The sequence below is a fragment of the Plectropomus leopardus genome, chromosome 5, assembly GCF_026936395.1.
Source record: "Plectropomus leopardus strain MGB_pleo_1.0 chromosome 5, ASM2693639v1, whole genome shotgun sequence".
In the NCBI taxonomy this organism is placed as follows: domain Eukaryota; kingdom Metazoa; phylum Chordata; class Actinopteri; order Perciformes; family Serranidae; genus Plectropomus; species Plectropomus leopardus.
Window position 1 is genome coordinate 14773516 of NC_142180.1, and position 20568 is coordinate 14794083.

The 20568-nt window shown below is 41.0% G+C and overlaps 1 protein-coding gene across 1 annotated transcript; it reads left to right on the forward strand.

Annotated features, from left to right (window-relative positions):
- Positions 1-6883: 6883 nt before the first annotated feature.
- mknk2b (MAPK interacting serine/threonine kinase 2b) lies at positions 6884-20384 on the forward strand. The gene is made up of 14 exons (XM_042514986.2): positions 6884-7042; positions 7688-7904; positions 8418-8508; positions 8759-8860; positions 8998-9095; positions 11631-11710; positions 11895-11968; positions 12136-12240; positions 12399-12454; positions 12661-12756; positions 16479-16673; positions 16805-16969; positions 17076-17116; positions 17233-20384. The coding sequence occupies exons 2-14, from the start codon at positions 7854-7856 to the stop codon at positions 17504-17506; spliced, it is 1428 nt and encodes a 475-aa protein (XP_042370920.1). The 5' UTR covers positions 6884-7042; positions 7688-7853; the 3' UTR covers positions 17507-20384.
- Positions 20385-20568: the final 184 nt, after the last annotated feature.

The following is a 20568-nucleotide window of genomic DNA, read 5'->3' on the forward strand; positions in this document are numbered from 1 at the left end:
ATGCCAAAACTCTGAAGGCAGCACGTGTTAAAAAGACTAGATGTTAAACTGTCCACTGGGTGGCATCAGACACCAAAAGCTGTCTTTGGAAATAACTATAATCCCACAGTTTAATGTTGTAGCACTTATGCAATCTGCCCCGTGTCCCAGTTATTGTCATGAAGAGGGGAAGTAGGCCCTTTCTAGAACTGATTTGGGTTAATGATTCGATTAAGCCGGTTATGTAAGAAACAGGCCAGACAGTACTGCGATGAATACACACAGAGAGTTTTTGTTTGGAATGAGCTCGGCTCTGCATGATTGGGTCAACAGCACTCAAAAATGGGCCCGAGAACAACATTGTTGGTCCGATTAAGAGGCAGTTATCAGCATTAATGGTTTGGATTGTGTTAATAACGAGCAGCAGTCTAGCACACAAGAAACACCCATATGTAAACACAAATACAAGATATAATTTTAAGAGCCTGCAACTTGTGACAATCATAAAACATGAAGTACAATGTGTCCCTGTATTATCGCTGCAGGAGGACTGGCACTGGGTGTAAACATTTTTCTGATCCAGTATAATAGTCCATTACAACAAAAAGGCCTGCATTCAAAATCTTACATAAGTATAACCAGCATAACTGAAGTATTAAAGAGAAGCCTCTTTCAGAGTGCTGTATATTTTATACCATCAACCTTCAAAGAGATATACACGCTTATTAACACTGAGTTTATTTAATGATTCTGAGCAAATTTTAGTCACTTGAGGTTTTTATTAACATTCGTGGAGAGTTTTCATCACACTGAACAGAAGAAATAAGACACAAGAAATAATCTGCTAAAACTTAATCCAAATTGTTCATTTCACACAAATTTATCATATACTATTATTGTGTTTGACTATTCAGGGTAATCATACAGTTTATCAGTTGATCTCTACTATTATTGTTATGCACTTGAATATCCATAAGATGTCAGTCAGATTTTGTCAGTTTACTCGATAAAAAAGAGGTCCCTTTTTAGCTGATAAGGGTGGAGTTAATCCCTTGATATACCTAACGTTGTGTAGTTTCATCTATGATAATACACTTTTGTATAAGTGACTGAAGCTGTCAAATGTAGGGGAGAAAAATGACATCATTTCCCACTCAGATGTAGCGGGGTAGATATTTAAAGTGGTATAAAATGGAATTAGTCAACTAAAGTACAAGTGACTCAAAATTGTACTAATTCCATCACTGTCTATCAGTATATTCACAACTGAAATATATTGTCTCCAACATGAAAAACCTGTTAATGTACTAGATCTTAATGAACCAACATGATGTAATATCTTCCCCAATAACATCAACCACTGAAATGACCTCATTGCCTCCTGTAACCTGATCCTCTTACAGGATTGTCCCTCCTCTCCTCAGAGTCACTTCCTCTAAAACTCTCCACTGCACTCTGGCAGTGTGTGTTACGTGCTCTTCGCCCCCTCTGGTGTGTTTTTCCTCTTCTGGAATGTACCAAACTGGTCCGGGAGGGTTTCCAAGACCTGAAGAAAAGCACTGGAGGGAGGCCAAGAACAAAGGGGAAGGATTTCAGGCTGCAACCAATCAGACTGGAGCTTGTCCAACTCTGTCAGGGTTTACACAGCAGCGTCTGCCATGCTGTTTTGATGGTACAATGTGATTATTTACACGTAGAGAAAAGGGGAGATTATGTGACTCAGCGAATGTTTGAATGAGTACACACCCTTAACGGTTTTGTGGCTTGTCAGTCACATGCAGAACTGTGGCAAAGCATGAAAAATTATCACGATTTCAGTGCCCCACAGCTAAAAAGGACCCGCAAAAGTTCCAGAAAGATGAAGAAAAACAGAGAAGGTTGCTTCAGTTGGTCCAACCTAAACCCCATTGCCTCTTTTGATATTGATTCACAGAAATGCTTGCTTATGCATCGACTCTATTCTATGAATTTGTTGCTTCTCTTTCTCTTACAGGCACTAAATTTAAAATCTCATGGACGAAACACGTTATTTGAAGGTGTATATTGTCTGAGGTTTAGCAGGTCATACGATTTTATTGAAGAAATAATCAGCAGATTAATAAATAATGATAATTGTTAGCTGTAACCCTAATTGTCACAATAAAGCAATAAAATCAAAGTGTAACAAAATGCAGGCTGTCTCCCTCTGTGTTCAAAGATACTTTTGCATAACCTATTGTGAAATCTACAGACACATATCTTCAATGTACTCACCTCTTATTAGTTTCTAAAAAGTTATGTATTGGTCATCATTTATCATATGTAAACACAAAAACTTTGTGTCATCCAGAAATAAAATAGTAACACAAGCACAACAAATCAGTGCGAAAAGTCTATGGAAATGAAACATTTAAGCTGCATGCTGTCATTGATAGCAGTCGTATTGCCCAATATGGAAGGAGATTTCAAGAACTTCGTGTTTTGTTCTGTATGTGTTTATGCAAAAAAAAAAAAAAAGGATGTGAAAGGTTTTCCAGAGCACAACTGGAACAAAACAAAAGACCGTTGCAAAATCCTGACATACTCCTTCAGTTTTACTGAATATTGGATTCGTTTGAGTGCTCCAGTAGGTCATCTTTCTACTGGAATACATAAAAATTCACATTTTTTCTGGGGGTTATATTTGAGTCTTTTTCTGGCTGGAGGCAACTTGCTTCTAGGAAGTTTGCTGTGGGAAGGTTTTCTTAGAAAGGGAGTGATCAGCACCCTGGGGCACTGCGGCCTTTCCACAAGAGAAAAGTATGCGACTCATTGTAACCGTGTAAGACGGCTGGCTGCTTGTAGCGCGCTTGGCCTCTGACAGATTTATTTGTACGTGCCAAACATATGCTTTTCATGAATACATCTGCAGTTAAAAGACCATACTTCTGCACATGCACAGATGCATGCAGCACTGTACTGTTTATACTAGATAGTACAGGAATGTTTTTGCAACAGATCCTGCAGGTTCAAGCTGACGTTCATCTCAACACGTGAGTCAAACTGCGAGCCATCAACAAAGCATGTTAAATGTAGCTTTGTGCATTTTTAGTCATAAAGCTGCACTATTTTCTCAGGATAGCAGTGTTTCAGGGTTATAATTAACACCTTAAACATATTTTTTATGCTTAAGTAGCTTTAAGGTTCCAGACTGTATCATGTATTAATTATAAGTAAGAATAAGATTTATTACTAAGTTCACTTACAAGGAGTTTGATTTGATTTTGGCGTACAGATTAAACATACAATAATCATATTTAACCCTTTGAAACCTGGGGAACACCACTTTTCTTGTGCTGCTTTCAGACTCCTTTCAGTACGTGTTAAACCTGTGAGCTCTGAGCAAATTGTTGTCATTTCTTTAAAAAAAACATAGAATCAGAATCAGAATCAGAAAAAGATTTATTGCCAGGTATAGTTAACACAATACGAGGAATTTGTTCTGGTGGGTTGGTGCAACATAAATATAGAAAAAGAAAACAGATAAAATAGAAGATACAAATATAAAATATAAAATATAAAATATAAAAAGTACAAGTCTTTTAGGGGAAAAGGCAACGAGAAATTTTCTTTAGATTACACGAAATTAGTAGATTTAGATTTTTTTTAAAAAATTAAGCTAGGGGAAATAGCCATATTTAAAATTATCATTATTACATTTTTCAGATATTGTTACAGAATTATTACACATTTTAGCACTTTTCCCAGTCTTGTTTGCCATGGGTTTTTTCCCCTTTATTTTTCTTTTTCATTTATCTTTAATCAATTTTCCTCTATTTCTTTAGTAATTTCTGGATAATGTTTGGGTCATTTCTTCTGTTGTTGTTCATTGCCTCACACTGATGTTTCTGGAAGAAATCAATTTTCTCAGGTTTCAGAAAGTTAAAGGAAATAAAAATAAGGCCTGCAACACTCAAGAACATAAATATGTTATGTAACTCTCCAGTAAAGAAACATGATGTTTACACTGAGTGAGGAATTCAAACCCAAGACTCCATATCTGTTATGGCTGCACCGGTGCATGCAAATATTGTCTCGATCAAGATTTGGCTCTTGGGGACATTTGTGACCTCCACTAGGGTCTAAAAATAAAGTTCTATTTGAACAATGTTTGGCTGCATTGCATGAATTTATGCTGATTGGTACATTGTGGTTTGCATTTTGAAACACTGGTGGGACAATTTTGAAAATGTGTCGAATGCCAACTTCAGTGCAGCGTACTGTATTGGACAGTAAAAAAAAATCTGCTGCTTTAAATCCAGCATCGGGACAATGTAGAGGACAGGCCTCTGAACTTCAGTGTCCTCATGAACAACAAAAACACCTCTGTCATATCACATTTCACACTGGAATAACCGTCTCCCTAAAAACAGAATCCCTCCCCTGAGTATGTCCTGATGGAGTGCCATCCACATCAGAAACGAGGTTGCTGACACTTGAAGTTATTTACGATGACCTATCCCCTCTTCCTTTTGACCTGTAGTAGCCCAGACCCACCCCTCACACTCCTACGTGGGATCTTGTTTTCCTACTAAACCTGCAACTACACCATGTGCTCCTGACTGTGGAGAGTCAGCCAGCGGCTTGCGTAATGTTTGCTACCACTGGGCTTATGTTTGAGGGGTAGAAGGAGAGGAGGAAAGTCGCCAGTCACAAGACCATCCAGTCCTGAAAACAACCCATACATGGTTTTAACTTGAACACCTTTGATAAACAATAGATTAACCCTTTGAAACCTGGATCGACATCACTTTTCTTGTAAGATGCCGTCACAAGTATCTAAATCTTTGAACACTGAGCAAAGTTGTTTCATTTCTTACAGTACAGTTTGACAACAACAATAAAGCTTTGCCGTTCACGGCATGCAATGCAGCATGTGGTCATTTTCTACTATTAGTATACACCTAATAAAAGGGATTTATGTAAAAGAATAATATTAATATGAGACAACAAAGGGCTTTGCAATCCCTCTACTGTACCTCATTGCCTTTAATCTCTGAAAATACTGTACGGACATGTCATGTCTGTGGCAATATTGCTTTGGCATCTCACAATTAGCAGACAAGTTAAGAGAGCTCACGTTTCTACATCATCAGAGTTCTTGGATTTCTTTCATTATCACAATCGTGAGACAGCGTCTCCACCCTCGTCTGACCAGCCTCCTCATTAAGCCCCCAGAATGTGCCGAGTCTGCCTTGTCACACATCACAAAAGGTGGGGGCTGCAACTGGCTATTATGCTCACCTAATTAATTTGAGTACATTTCCATTTTTTGTTTTCTAAGTAGCTCTCTTAAAAGTATCAAAATAGCACTTTCCTAAAAGCAAATAGACTTTTAAGAGACATCTATTGGCAGAAATAGTATATAATATTTAGCTATGTTTTCATTAGTTTATAGTTACCTGAAAAAACAATTGCGTTTCTGTCACCTTAGCATGAGCCTTTTATATCTACATATGGAGCGGGTCCTCTCCCACCATAGTTCTCACATGTGCCAGATGGTAGAAGTTTCACTTCTGCAAACTCATCACTGGATGCCACTAAATCTTACACACTCAACTTTAAAATCCATAAATTAGTCGAATCAAAATCCACATATTGACTATTACTTCAACTTATATCCATTTGTGAAAAGCAACATTTAATCAAATACAGTGGGCTACTTGAGGTGCTTCCATATTGTGATACTTTATAGTTCCTCTGCTAATACAAATATACATGTATTTGATGGATATAGTTACTTTTGAAATAGTTTTATAAACAAAGCAGATGCTGGTCTCACAAAATATGATGTTTTATTATCAATTAAGATAACCTACTGTAAGTAAAAAGTAACATGCAGGTTTTCTGAATTTGCTCCTATGAGTAAGACACTTTTACTTTTGCCAAACTATTGAGGGTAACTTTACTTACTTAATTTTTTAATACTCCTGAGTATTTAGGCCTACTTGTACTTAAGCAACATCTTGAATGCAGGACTTTTACTTCTAAGGTATTTTTCCGTTGCTGCTTTCACTGGAAAACAAAAGCAAAACCTGATAATTACCTCTTGATTGCATGAGAGTTGCACGCGTGTTTGTGCCTAACTGAAAGCCACAACAGCTGAAGTCATGACTCTGCCCCAGTCCGGGTGACTCAGACGGCGGGGGGTTTCTTTGAACACCCATCTGGCCATTTCCATTCATCACTGGGCGTGAGAATAAAGTTTAAGGCTTATGATGTAAATGTTTCCAATTCTGAGACATACCAATAGAGAGATGGGTGGTGTATGTCTGCGTGCGCTCATTGTTTATGAATTTTACGTAACATAACGCTATCCAATTGTTCTTTTGTGTAAAAGCACATGGTCATAACACTGGCTTGACGTCCAGTCACAACAGCACAAAGTTATTATGATTTGAACATCGTCATAGTATAAACTAGTGGATCTGGTTTATCTGCATATTGCTCTATTCACATCTCTCTCCAGCCTCACAGAGATCTCTGTCTTCAGATCAGCCTGAGGTGCTGATTGTGCCGATGTGCACGTACCACGTACTGGCCGTTTCGTTCCTCCATACATCTCATCATGGGGCCTCTGGAACAAAACAGAGTTCGCTGGCTGCGTACCATTCCGTGTATGTTAGCAATTTCGTTTCCAACCTTTTCCTGAAACGTGTTCAGATTTTCACCATAGTCGATATTTAACTAATTAAATACGTAGATTATTATTTATATTGTATGTATTTCTGCATCGCGCCGATCAGCTATTTACGCTGCAAACCTCGAGAAGTGGTAAAGTTGTTGCAGCGACACGAGATGGAACCTAGCCACCATATCCGTTTCTAGAAAGCACGTGACCCAGCCCGTCTGTTGTTGCGGTCCCTAGGAGGGAGGAGACAAGGAGGAGTCACCGGGGAGGTTATAAAAACACCTCCGCTGTTGGTTTTTCGCCACCTTCCACGCACTCACTATCTGGCGACTCCCCCCCGACCGTCCTCTGCGGCTTTCGAAGCAGTGGGTCAAACAACGACGCTAACACTGGAGCTGTAAAATTAACAACGGGGTGAGTACATGAAAGTAGTTTTGGGTGGTCGTTCTGCCATTTTGTTTGAGCAATTTCAAATGTAACGGTTATTCTCGCAGCGCTGCAGTGACGTCGCATTTTTAACGGTCGTTCACGTGTCTTTCCTGACGTTAAATTTACATCTGTCACAATGGTTAACTCGAGACCAATGCTCGCGACTTGTCCAACATGACTCGGGAGCGTGTTTAACGGCTGTTAGCTCATCGACTGTTAGCTTCCCTGCGGCTGTTGATACGACCGTCACTGGTGAAACTGGAAACAGCGTGTCTTTCCGACACATTTGCTCATCTTAACCAAACTATAGTATTGTAGGGAGTTTCTTTGTTTTGCATCCTCTTAACTTGTCTTATTTTACTGGCTGTAACTAACCTAACAGTGCAGCTAAACGTGGGCGGCGCTGTAACGTTAGTTAGCTGCTGCTGCTGTTGTTGTTGCACTGTGATTGTTTTAGTGCCCCAGGAGCATGTGACGAATATAAACCGACCTTAATCTGCAATGGTTGGGCTAATGTGGTGACGCATTCATTTAAACTGGCGAATCTTTGGTTATAGTAGGTTGGTGTTTGACGAACGTGTTTTGGTAATGTGAATTATAACGCTGCGGTGTGGTTTGTATTGTCCACAGGGCTCCCGTTTAAAGCGCCGCAGCAAGCTGACCAGCCAGCGCAGTGTGATCACTTGCGACTCTCTCTGAAACGACTTTCTGTTTCGGAGAAGTGCAAATTGATATCCCAAAAACACCACTGCCGCCGCCGCATATCCACCAAAAAATCACCCCAAATCGAAGCAAAATGGTTCAAAATAAGATCACCGAAGTCACTGGATTTCACCGCTCTTTCAAGGTGAGTGTGATGGGATAAATGCAGAGTTGCTATCACCATGCTTTTGAGGAAGCCATGCAGAGCACGTTTGTCAGCCTGCGAGAGGACCTCACCCTGCTATATATAAATACATCTGTCGCTCTCCCACGTCTCATGGTCGACAAATATGCTGTGTGGCCTGATGGCACGTGCGTGTTGAGTTAATGAAAGTGTGACTGGTGGGTGGCAGCTAAGAAGTTGAACTGCTGCAGGAAATTTGGCTCTTGCATCAATGTTTAGCAATATTTATGTCTGTGTGAATTGCAGTAGGTCTTTGAATTACTTATGGCTGTACATCAAATATTCTTAGTTGTTTAAAAGTTTCCACCTACCAGCTGTTTTTCTGTTTTGAGCCTACTTTCAATGTGTGGCTTTAGGATGGAAGATAAGGAAGGCTCTTATCAGTTATGACTTACAATTGATACACTCAGCTAAATGTCTCGTTGATAAGATTACATACCTTTTACAAGCACATTTTTCATTATCTCATTTCAGGGCCAAAATCCGTTTGAATCTGACGACTTCACTAAAAATGGATCCCATCTTATTGATTCGTCATTTAATTTTGATTCCTCCCCAAGACACGGTGAGTATTTAACCTCAGTGTTGTGAAAACTGTAACTTTCTTATCTTTGAGTTTTGTCAGTGTAATCAGCAATGCTTTAGTTCATTCATTGAGGCTGGTTTCTGAAATATGGCATAATTGTATTGTTTACTTTCAGCAACAACATTATGACTGTCCATAAGTTTAATTTTCTCTTTTATTGCTTACTTTGAGTTTGTTTCAGTTGTTTCCTCTCTTGTACATAATAATGTAGGCTCTCCTGTTTTGACAGACATGCCTTCCAGCCAGCCTATCGACATCCCCGATGCCAAGAAGAGAAACAAGAAGAAAAAGCGTTGCCGGGCAACTGACAGTTTCTCTGGACGATTTGAGGGTAAAAGCTTATTTCTGGCATCATTATGTTGTTGTTTTTGAAGAAAAAATACATAAAACATTGTATAGTGCATTCAGAGGTAGTCTGCCCTTCAACAAAACTGCGTATTTTCCCTAATGCGTGACACTCTGCTACAGATGTCTACAGACTGCAGGAAGAGGTACTAGGAGAGGGTGCTTATGCCAGAGTGCAAACATGCATCAACCTCATCACCAACAAAGAGTATGCTGTCAAGGTAAGAAAGCAGACTTTCTCTCACACTTACTAGATGACAGTACTATATTTGAGAACATTTGCATAATGCATGGAGTCTTGATTTTCTGCAAGTCAGTGCTCCTGTCTCATGAGTCTGTGAATGTCGTTGTTGCCACATAACACTTGCTTGTTGTCTGTGTGGAGTACCATGGGTAGTGATCAATGTAGAGATGTTACATTTCTTGGACCGTGCTGTGTTAGCTCATCATTAACTTTGAGATGTGAGTTGAGTTATGAAATACCTTTGTACATGAAAGAACCCTCAGCAATTGTATACAGTTAAAGAGCTACGTGCAAGAAAACTAGGGCGTAAGATGTGCTCCATTGTGTCCATGTTTCCTTCTTTTCACTGGTGTTTCTTTAGAAATCTTGTTAAAGTTCTGATCCTGAGGCAGGATACTTGTGTTCATTTTTATTTCTGAGCTCAGCCTTCTCTATTGGATGTCTGCAGGCTGTCATCTTTGTTGTGCTACTGCTGCACTTTTCCCCCCCTTTTCTGAGTGAGCAACACTAGCTGCTGTTAGACACTTCCCCTCACTGTTTTTATAGATGGCCAGCCTATCAGAGAGCAGGGAGGGATACACCCACCCCTTTTCTTTACTCCTATTGCCTACAGAGGACGCTCGTAGTGAGAACATTGTGTACTGGTTACTGTGCCAAAACAAAACCCACATAGAGAGAAGGGAGGGGCGCTGGGTGAGGGTTGTGACCCAGGGTGTTTACACTGCTTTGTTCTCCTTCTCGCTCAGTACAGTTTTACTTTTTTTTTCCAATGGGGTGTGTACTTGTGAATACATGTCTTGACTCCTGGGGGACTTCCCTTTTTTCTCCTTTTTATATAATTCCCATTTCCTCATTTTTCAGAACAAAACATTGTGAAAGGTTATTCTGTGTTGAAAAGTAGACCTGAGGTTTGTTTTTCTTTTTGTAGATTCTTGGCCCCTAACCCACTAATCCTATTGGGACATTAGACATAAACAGCAAGCTTTTTTTAACTGCTAATTAATTCCTATTTGCAGTCTAGAAATGTTTCATTTTGAAACGAGGTGTGGACAGTTCAAAGCTGGTTTCCCATAGAGCAAGGGTCCATATCATCATCAATTAATATTTCAGAGGAATCGGAGCACACACTGTGTCATGTGACAATTATCTGTTAGTGTTGTTTACTCAGAGATGGTTTGGTATATCCCTTGGGACTTTGCAGTTCTGGGGGAGGAGGCACGAGGGTTGGCAGTTATTGGAGGTCATTTAGGAGTCTGAGCTCCTGCCAGATGTCCCGTCTGTCCCCTCCCCCTCCAGACTATGTGGGCTCCTTGTGTTGCAATTGCAACAAAAGCCTCAGAGTACCAAGGGTGAGCAGAGGGCTGTGCAGTGAATGCCTATCAACAAATCCTTCTCCTTGAAGGTATTATTTCACAACCCTGGGTTGATGATTGAACATGCATCGTGACTTGGTGGGGCCTTGATTTGCAGCAAATTGTTGTGATTCTGATCTCTAATTTTGATAAACGGCCATAAATCTAGTACTTGTCTATTGACTGTCCACCCACTCATCATGTTGAGAATGAATTTGTCAGCAATGTTTTTTATTTTTGTTTTATCTTAATGTGTCATTATCATGGTGGGAGGCTTGTGTAGTGATCGGGAGAAAGTGAGCTGATTGGGGGCTGTTTGTGCTGCTGACTCAGACTGGAAAAGTGCAGAGGCTTTGGACTGCTCACAGGCCTCTTGTCTGTCTATTAATCCTAGACACACACTGCAACTCTGGCCCCGCTGGGCTTCAATAGCAGCTGTAATCCAGCTACCAGGAAGAGAAACATGCACAGCCTCCCAAGCAGACAATAACCAACCAGGGCTGGAAAGTTCAGGCCTTTTGCTTTGGTGTCAGCAGTCTATCTATCTCTCTCTCTTGGCAGGGCATCATGCAGCTGGTGGCCCCTCGGTGGTTTAGTTACAGACAGGACAAAGTTATATTTAGCAAGCTTTTTTTTTGTTATCGTAAACAGTTTTGGATTAGCCCATGGGACGTTTCAAAGGAACACTTACAGCTACTTAAGACCACTTAAGATTTAAATATGGGTCACACATGAACTGCTAAATATAGGGATGCCGTGACTTATTACAACCTCATGCTGTTGTCTTTTGCAAACAGCACTGAATGTAGGTTAAACTATCTTTACCACTGTGACACAGGGTGGGTATAATGGTAGGAAAGCAGGAAAAATGGTTTGGTCTGGTATGAAAAGGAAAGCGTTCTAGGGCATTGTATAGGGAGTATATAATCTGTGCTCTACAGTAAACACAGGCACGGCTGAGGTTTTGTGGTGCATTGTGAGGGGGACAGGCTGAACCCAAAACATTAACTCTCATGGATGAGCTCTGTTTTTCATTAGCAAACACAGCATTTTTCAGAATTTCTCCCTCCTACTGCTATGGAAAAAAATGAAAGTCAGATTTTTTTTGATCAGTGGAATATTTTTAGGTAATGTGGCTGAACTCTAATGTTCTGTTGCAGATCATTGAGAAAAGACCGGGTCACAGCCGCAGCCGTGTCTTCCGTGAGGTTGAGATGCTCTATCAGTGCCAGGGCCACAGGTAATTTACTTGTGTCACAACAAACTAATGTAATGCCACCAGATGAATGCATGGAGACGATGTGCTGAATTGTGTTCTTTTGAACGCCCTTTGTCCTTTTGCAGCATAGTGCAGAATTCACTTTAAATGTTCACTAGTTCACTCTGTTTACAATGGCTCATAGTGTTTTTTGTCTTTCCTGCAGTAACATCCTGGAGCTGGTGGAGTTCTTTGAAGAGGAAGACAAATTCTACCTGGTGTTTGAAAAGCTTAGAGGAGGTAAGCAAATTACTGCTGCAGATGCCTGCATCAGATCTTCAGATCCTCTAATACATGTACAGTCTCAGTCTGTATCCAGTTGTTTTGTCCCTGTGTGGTGAAAGTATTCATTCTATTCTTATTGCCTGTGCATTGACCTGTAATACTCATATTTTTGCCCCTACTAGGGTCAATCTTGGCACACATTCATAAGAGACGGCACTTCAGTGAGCAGGAAGCCAGTGTTGTCGTGCAGGACATTGCCAGCGCTCTAGATTTCCTGCATAACAAGGGTAAGGCCTCTCATACAAAATTGAGTCTTTTCACTCATGAAGAGCACCAATACTAGTAGCACCAATAATAGGAAAATACATCTTTCCTGCACTTTGGCACAAAGGCCAAAACATAGTAACAACTAGACTGACTAATTGCTTTCCTTTTTTTTTTCTAGGAATGGCACATAGAGACCTGAAACCTGAAAACATTCTCTGTAAGAGTGCAGACAAGGTGAGTTTGCTGTAAACATATTTCAGAGGGCAGCTAATGTGATTATCCATTGCAATATTGTGCTCTAAAATAATGGTTATATGAAACCTGCTATTGATAAATGGCAGTGAAAATCTCTAGTCCCTCAATTTGATATTCCATACAAAATGCTATAACTGAATCATACTGTAGTTGAAGTTTAATAATTCCGAACGTGCATCTCTTAGATTTCTCCGGTCAAGATTTGTGACTTTGACCTGGGCAGTGGGATCAAGCTGAACAGCGACAGCTCACCCATCTCCACCCCGGAGCTCCTCACTCCTGTAAGTCCACCTGCATGTTGTGGTTGTCTCGTTAGCCAAGCAGTTTAGACCACTTTTATGAATGTGATGGTGCTGTCACAGTATTGGTCACATTTCCCTTTACAATGGTATGTGACCTTGTTGTGGAAAAACAAGGTTCTTTCAGGCTGTAAAATTATGTCCTATCATGTCCAAATCCCCAGTGGCGTTAGCTGAACGGCAGCGTGTGATTGGGGGAAAGAAAATGTTGTGCATTGAGGTTAAACTAGTTCAGTGTTTGGCAGTTTCTCTGAAATCACATGGATGGCTTTGCGAATGTCCCAATCTGGCAGCTTTTACCTTGCCTTATCATGCTGAAGTTTTACCAACATTTGATAGATATCCCTCAGTTAAACGTCAAGGTCCGGTTGCTTATCAGTTGCAAATATTTAGCCCCCCCCCGAGTTTGAGGGTTATGATTGTTTAACTCTTGTACTGTCGTCACAACACAAAGCAAATCCTTTGAGGGCTACCCAGAGAAGTGGGACCCTTGCAGCCTCAGAGGGTAATGGTAAAGTTGAACTGGCAAGCTTTCCACATGTCAACACTCTGTCTGCTGGTTGTCTGGGGGGCTGAATAGATGAACCAGAGCAGGTGAAGGATAGCAGTTTAGCCTGCAGGAATGTAGGAGTGGGTGGGGGGTTTTCCAAACTGGTAACTTCATCTTCCTTTAGCAGAACCAATGGATAGAGCCCATCCCTGGACTATTTGAAGGGGAGATAGTTATGGGGCCCATGTGCCCTCTCGTGTTTAGTCTACACAGACTTCGATGATCACATGTGAGTTAAGTACTTCGGGGTGCAGCTGTTTATTTGAAATGGCCTGTTTGACAGTGGGCAATCTGGTGGAGAATTTTCATCTCCATCTGCTGCTGTAACCATGATCATAGTTTATGGACTTATGCATTTTAGAAAAGAAAAACAGGAGCCTTCATAGAAATGTAGTGGAGTCAAAATTACAGTATATGTCTTCCAAATGAAGTGGAGTCAAAGTAACACATTTCCAAAAAAAAAAAAAAAAAAAACCCCAAAACTCAAGCACAGATACTCAAAAATTATACTGAGGTATAGTTTTAGAGTAAATGTACTTAGTTACTGTCCACCACAGGTTGTATATAACCTCAAGACTTTAATCTAATACAAAGATTTCAGTGGCAGAAAGGTTGATGCTTGAGAACAGGACACAATGTGATAGCCTTGAAGGCTGCAGGAACACACTGCGCTTCGCACAGGGCCATGTCCTGTGGTATAAAGTTACAATAAAACCAAAACACCTTAGCTCTTGCTCATTTCCCCTTTCTCTCTGTGGTACCAGAGAAAAACATCCACCCTCTCTTTCTGCTTAGTCTCCGCCCAGTGGCCCCAACCAGGCTTGTGCTTGTTTGCGCTTTCTTTATGTTCATTATACAAAGGCTGTGCATAAGGCTTGTTCTAGAAATTTTAGTCTTTCCCCCATACCTAGCAACTGAGATGTGATTGGTTGGATCGGTGGGAGGGGGAGGGTAACGGGGAGGGACGAATAGCCAGAGTGCTCATGCGCTCTGGCTTGTTTTCTTTGCCTTGATCACAGGAACAATGTTATCTGATTTTCATCTCACTATTGGCACACTCACCCAGCCCCCCACCACCATCCACATTCCTACAGTTGCCTTTTCACAATTCAGTTTGCTTTTGCATTTATTGCTTATGCTACTAATATGACTAAATGTGTTTAATCAACTTTATCTAAGGGCTTTTTGGAAATGTATAAGTTTACTGTGGATGTGTGCTCTCAGGTACAGTCAAGCACAGGGAGGAGAGGAGGGCCCTCTCTAGGAAGAAGCTAATTTTAGTGTACTAAGAACTCTGTATAAGTGACTGCCTGTCTTGGCATTAAATAAATCTGACTGTTCACATGTCAGTGCTCACATGTTAGGAACTTGGTGGATGTGTAACATGTAGAGGCAATACAGAAGCAGCAATAAAGGACAAAAAAAAGGAAGCGCTGCAGTTATTTGTTCTTGTCACAGATGCAGGTGCAGCTGTTCGACAGGTCTTCCTGTAAGCCTCTTTAGATAATCCCGTAGTTTACAAACAGCAGAGGCGTGAGTGTGTCATCAGTGGTGTCAGTATGGCCTGACTAGTCACATGGTTTCAGGAAAGCCCCAGGTTGCGATACCAACAAATCCTGTGATAGCAGCAGCTCATTAGCAACTATCTGCAGCTCACAGGAAAGTTTAAGTGACTGATGCAAGTTCAGAAGGTGTTTGCAGCAGCACAGGAAGGTTTGTGGCTATACAACGAGCCATGATTAGTTCAGCTCTTATCAGTGGCAGTTGCAGGCAGCCCTGTACTGGCTATCTTTACCCTGCCTTGTCTTTGATTGACAGTGCATTTGTGGCTTTGAAACAAGATTAGCCTTGATGGCCATTTTTAGATAGTACAGCTATTACATTGCCTTTCAGTTTCAGGGCACCATGGTTGGCAAAAATATCTTTTTGTGCCTGTGTCTTTTATTTATGCGGCAGCTGCATTTGGCCTGAATCCTGGGGGCTTGTCTGTAGAGGCAGCCGCCCCAGACATGATGTTAGTGTTGGAAATGTGGGGGTTGGGGTTTTTCTCTCCGACAGAAGCAGCTTTGTCTGAGATGAGATTCCTGTGCAGAAAATTTCATTACATAAGGGTGCAGCAGGGTGGAGGAGGAGTCAGGAGACAGCTGGGATTTGGTACTGGGACACAATAGATGCCTGCTCAATGTAAACATGCTCGCTCACAGATGGAAGGAAGGACATAGGCCAGAGGGCTTTATCAGAATGCAGGCATAGGCTGAGACGAAGTGTTAAACAGTGACGCGCTTGGCTGTCTGCTACAATTTTGAAAATCACTGTTCAGCCAAAAGACTGATAAACACATTCTCAGAGCACATCCTCTGACTGTGAAGTAGTAGTTTGTTATATTTAGGATGTCACTAAAAATGTTAAAGAATCCAAACTCTAGACATGAAACACAACTTAAATTTATACAACTGTAAGATTTCTTGTTTCAGATAATAGAATGAAGCCACGATTAAATGTCTATGTGCCCCGCTGAACCGACGACCTGGCCCTCTTTTCTGTTCCTAAAGCATTAAAACGGCATTTTGGCTTTGTTTTTTAAGTTACATAACCACAAAGGGCTCAGCTCAGTCTCTGGCTCTGCAGGACAGCCAATCCTCTTTTCCCTGCTCAGTGTTTGGCCTAATTTCTGTCTTAGCTACATAACAAGGTACCGTCAGAGCTGTGCCAACCCTTGACCTCATCCCGTTCTGCCTGGCTTATGTACAGCTGGTTGGTCAAAGCAGTGAGTCACTGCTGCTGCCTACCCACATTGACCTGCTTCATTATAGCCTAGCCCTCCCTTCCACTACCCGTGATATGTAATTGTACACGATGTTCCAACTTAGGTGTCCTCGACACATTAAGAAAAGCTGTATGGCACTTTTTAAATGAACACATCACCACATATAAGCATGTGACTGTCACATAGGCTGCCCCCTCCCAATGCACAGCCCAAGAGTGGGCCCCAAGCTCTAACACTCGCAACCACGAGGTATCAGCTGAACGAAGGAATGTAGGCCACAGCCAAGAGAGGCTTGTGTTGCTCTCTTAACTCTTTTCCTGCTATTGTTTTTGCTTTCTGCCTTTTGCTATCCCGAAGGCTAACAAACCTCCTTTTCTGGTTTTACAGTGTGGCTCAGCGGAGTACATGGCACCTGAGGTGGTTGAGGCCTTCAGTGAGGAAGCCACAATTTACGACAAGCGCTGTGACCTGTGGAGCCTTGGAGTCATCCTCTATATCATGCTGAGCGGCTACCCACCCTTCGTAGGCCGCTGTGGCGGTGACTGTGGCTGGGAGTTAGGGGAACCCTGCCACACCTGCCAGGTAATACTGAAACAGATGAATTTATTCCTGCGTTTTTTCTATATCTTGAACAGAAAAGTTAGTAAAACTTAAAAATCTTTTCCACTGAGGTCAAGGTAAACTAATGTGAACATGTTTATGTTCATTTCTAGAATACTTTGTTTGAGAGTATCCAAGAAGGAAAATACGAGTTCCCAGAGAAAGACTGGGCTCACATCTCCTCAAGTGCCAAAGACCTAATATCCAAACTTCTGGTTCGGGACGCCAAAAACCGCCTGAGTGCCAGCCAGGTGCTGCAGCACCCCTGGGTGCAGGGGGTAAGTCAAAAATTATCAGTTATCTCTTTCACAGACATTCTTTATGTTTTGGGTTAGTTAGTGTTGAGTATCCAAAATAATTAACTTGACTTTTCATTTTATTTAGGGTGCATCTGAAACTTTACCAACATCCATCCTGCATCAAAGGTGAGAAAATGTTACAGCTGTAAAACACTGCACTCTCTCTGACACTTAAATTTAAAATATTTGCAATTTGTACGTCATTTTTTGACTGTTTTCGTTTCTCTGATCTTGTCCCTTAGAACCAGCAATGCCAGGGATCTGACATTCTTTGCTGACAAGGCCATGGCCGTGAACCGGCAGCTGGCTGAACAGGATGGCAGGGAAGACCAGCAGCAGCAGGAAGTCCCGTTTGTTGTCACCGCCTCTGGCTCTTCCATGCGCCTCTTTCCTCCTTCCAACTCCAAGCTGGCGACGCGCAGGCAGCGGAGCAGCCAGCCCAAGGGAGGGCCCGTCTCTGCTGCAGAGCTCCGTCAGCTCTTGGCCCCTCTCGTTATTGTGGGAGACTGTGCCTGAACTCTGTCAACCCTGACCTCTGACCCCTCCATCAAGATTCAAGTCCAGATCTAAGACTACCCTGAGACTCTCTTTCTCCCCAGTTCTGGCCCCTCTCTCTGACTGTAGCTGGCCTTGGTTCCTCTGCCATTCAGGCTTTCTTGCCTCGCTGTAAAGGGAGATGCTGCTCGCAGCCCTTCCTCAAATTGCCTTCTGCCCTTTTGCAGCACTTCTGAAGCACATCAGCCCAGGGCCTGCATATAGCAAACACACACACATATGTGCATGTCAGGGTTGGGGAGGAGGGCCAGTAAATGATTTGGGAGAGAGAAGTATTTTCTAAGTTATGTTCTTTTTTTGTTTTCATAAAACTCAGTTCAGAAGAAAGCAGAACACTTATCTTCGAAACTAAGCTCAGACACCAAAGGACAACCTGTTGTGCTGCTCCCACATTACAACTGGATCCACTGTGAATTAAGTTATCTGGAATGTTCTTTTTGCCTGTATGTATATGCATGAATGGCCCATCTGCAAATACGTACAAGCTTATGCAATATGCCAAGATGAAGGCTGTTCCTGTCTTGAAGGGATTCAGTGAAAAGGGGTTGGTAGGGCTGTAAGCCAATGCTGTCCGTGCCTGGTGCGGTCCATTAATATGGCTGGGTACTTCAAAGATTTTTTTTGTCTCCATTTAAGATAAATTCCTCACACTGGGCCTCCTCTGTAAATGTCTGAGACAAAACACGCACTCATCCAGGCTGGTGGCCATGCACTTACTGCTCCTGGAGCAAAGAATGTTTGTCTGTACCCAGCCAGCCATGAATCACTGTTGCACCAATTCATACAGTTTATGACATGAACATACGTATATGCCAAATTATCAGTGGCCACACCTTTCAGTGTTAATATGAGACCATCCGGCAAGTCTAATAGTATTGGATTAAACTAATTCACTTGGTTTATGGTGCATGGCCATCCCGAAATTAGACTTCTGAGCTATCTCTGAAGTATATCTGGTCTGTTGGTACAAGCTAATTTTGTTAAGTGAAACTGGGTCAGTGTTACTTTCATTGTTAAGAACTCCTGACATGTCCCCTTGCCACAACCAGAACTTGTTTTTGTTTATTTTTTTGTAATTTTTGTTTCTACAAATCAATAATTAGATTTAACCTTGAATATTTTGTCAGTAAAGGTTAGAACTCTGATCAGGGGTTTGAAAAGCACATTTTGGCCAATGTGACAGAGTGTCATCTGTTGATCAAATACACTTTTTGGACCATTTTTTTTCTCATAAGGTTCACTATTGTCTTTTTTTTTTATGAGACACCCCTGTCAAAATAATGATATTACAAATTCACATTACAAAATAAGAGTCAGATGAGACTTTCCAAAAAAGAAATATAAAAAAGGAAAAACATTCCACAAAAAGAAAAACAAAAAAAAGTCTTCCACAAACGTGTAGCTGTATTAAGTTTACTTTATTTTTCATGTTTGAAAACTCCATGTCATTGTGCCACACTGATTTTTTTTTTCCTTTTTTGTATGGCTGTTAATAAGCTTTTATTTTCTATATGGTGGTTTTCATGCAGGTGCTGTTCAGTTCAGGTGAAACACCGGATGTTTTCCTTGTTTTGTGTTTTTAAAAGTTCAGAGTATGTGGTGTGAGAGGTGAGATGGAAAGAGTTTGTTTAGTTCATCTGGAGCGTTCATGCCCAGTGAAGGCGAGTTTTTAAGTTTTATTTTTTTATGTGTAAGAGTTGGCAATAATCTTTTTTTTTTGTTAATTCAGATTAAGTTAAAGATCATTCTGACACTGACAGGAATTGGACTGGTGATGAGGTCTCACAACACTGTAACCATCTCACCAAAGAGGGTTCAAGTCATGACGTTGAACATGTGATCATCACCTAGCAGTGAGAAGTGGGGACTTCTGATTGTCCATGTCCTGTTGCCAGCACTGCAGCGACGGTACTCTGGAAATGGCTCTCTTGGTGTCGATATGCTGATGATAGGACACTGTAATAGTTCTAAATTACCTTTCTACAGATGCATCGTTATGGGGTTTTATGTCTTATAATAAGACTTACTTGAATTTGTGTATGCAGCTGTTTCTTCTCCATTTGGGAAACTACTTTGCTATTGGTAATCTCAAAGCATTAAGCTGATGATCAAGGCAATCTTGGGGTTTTGAAAATACCTATACAGTTCAGTATTCTGCCTTTTTCTCCCTTTTGAGCATCATATGAGTCAGTCCCTACTTTTTGATAGGGTTGACTCTAACGCACAGATTTTGGCCATACTCTGTAATATCCTGAATGGTATAATACGAGTGTTCTTGGTCATGACCATTTCTACTTTTGTCAAATGGCAGTAGCTTTTTGGACTGCCTTTTACTTGGGGGGAGGGAAACGGGACAAAATGATATCCTTAACTCGCAATTTTTATATTGTAAGTCATTTTGAAGGTAGGAAGTGTTAAAATCCAGTCATTCATTCAAATGGACAGTCCATCTTCAACCTCCCCACAATTTGAATGTAGCCCACAGGCAAAAGCATTTACAATCCAGCAACATTGATCAAAATGTTTTATAAATACTTCATTTCATGGGCATGGTGTGGGGTTATTCTGTCTATGTTGATTCAGTCCTCAATTAACTATTTTTTTGGGAGATGACATCTGATTTTAACACTGTCTGAATTACCCCAAGTCCATCATGTTCATGGGAAGAAATTTGAAATAAATAACATCCTTTAAATACAAAATATTTTGATTTAAAATAAGCACTTTACTGTACCATGTGAATGATTGCAGTTCACTCAAAGCAACATTTATGACAGTTGCTACAGAATTTTGTATTGTTTTTCTAAAAAAAAAATGCAATAAAATGCTTTGAACTACACACTTGTTTGTCTCACTATTATAGTGTCTTTGTATTTTGCTAAATAGGCTGAGGTGAAACTGTACTTCCCCTGTAATGAGCTTTCTCCTGTATAACTAGTTTCATATTAACTAGCAGTTATCTTTTGGCCAAGGTTGAGGTCATTTCATCAGATTCTGTGCTGTAAATCTCTAATCAGTAACAC

Coding starts and splice junctions, on each gene's coding strand:
- mknk2b (XM_042514986.2), top strand. CDS start 7,854: ATGGTTCAAAATAAGATCACCGAAGTCACTGGATTTCACCGCTCTTTC. Junction 11,969..12,135: donor GTTTGAAAAGCTTAGAGGAG/GTAAGCAAATTA, acceptor TGCCCCTACTAG/GGTCAATCTTGGCACACATT. Junction 16,674..16,804: donor AACCCTGCCACACCTGCCAG/GTAATACTGAAA, acceptor GTTCATTTCTAG/AATACTTTGTTTGAGAGTAT.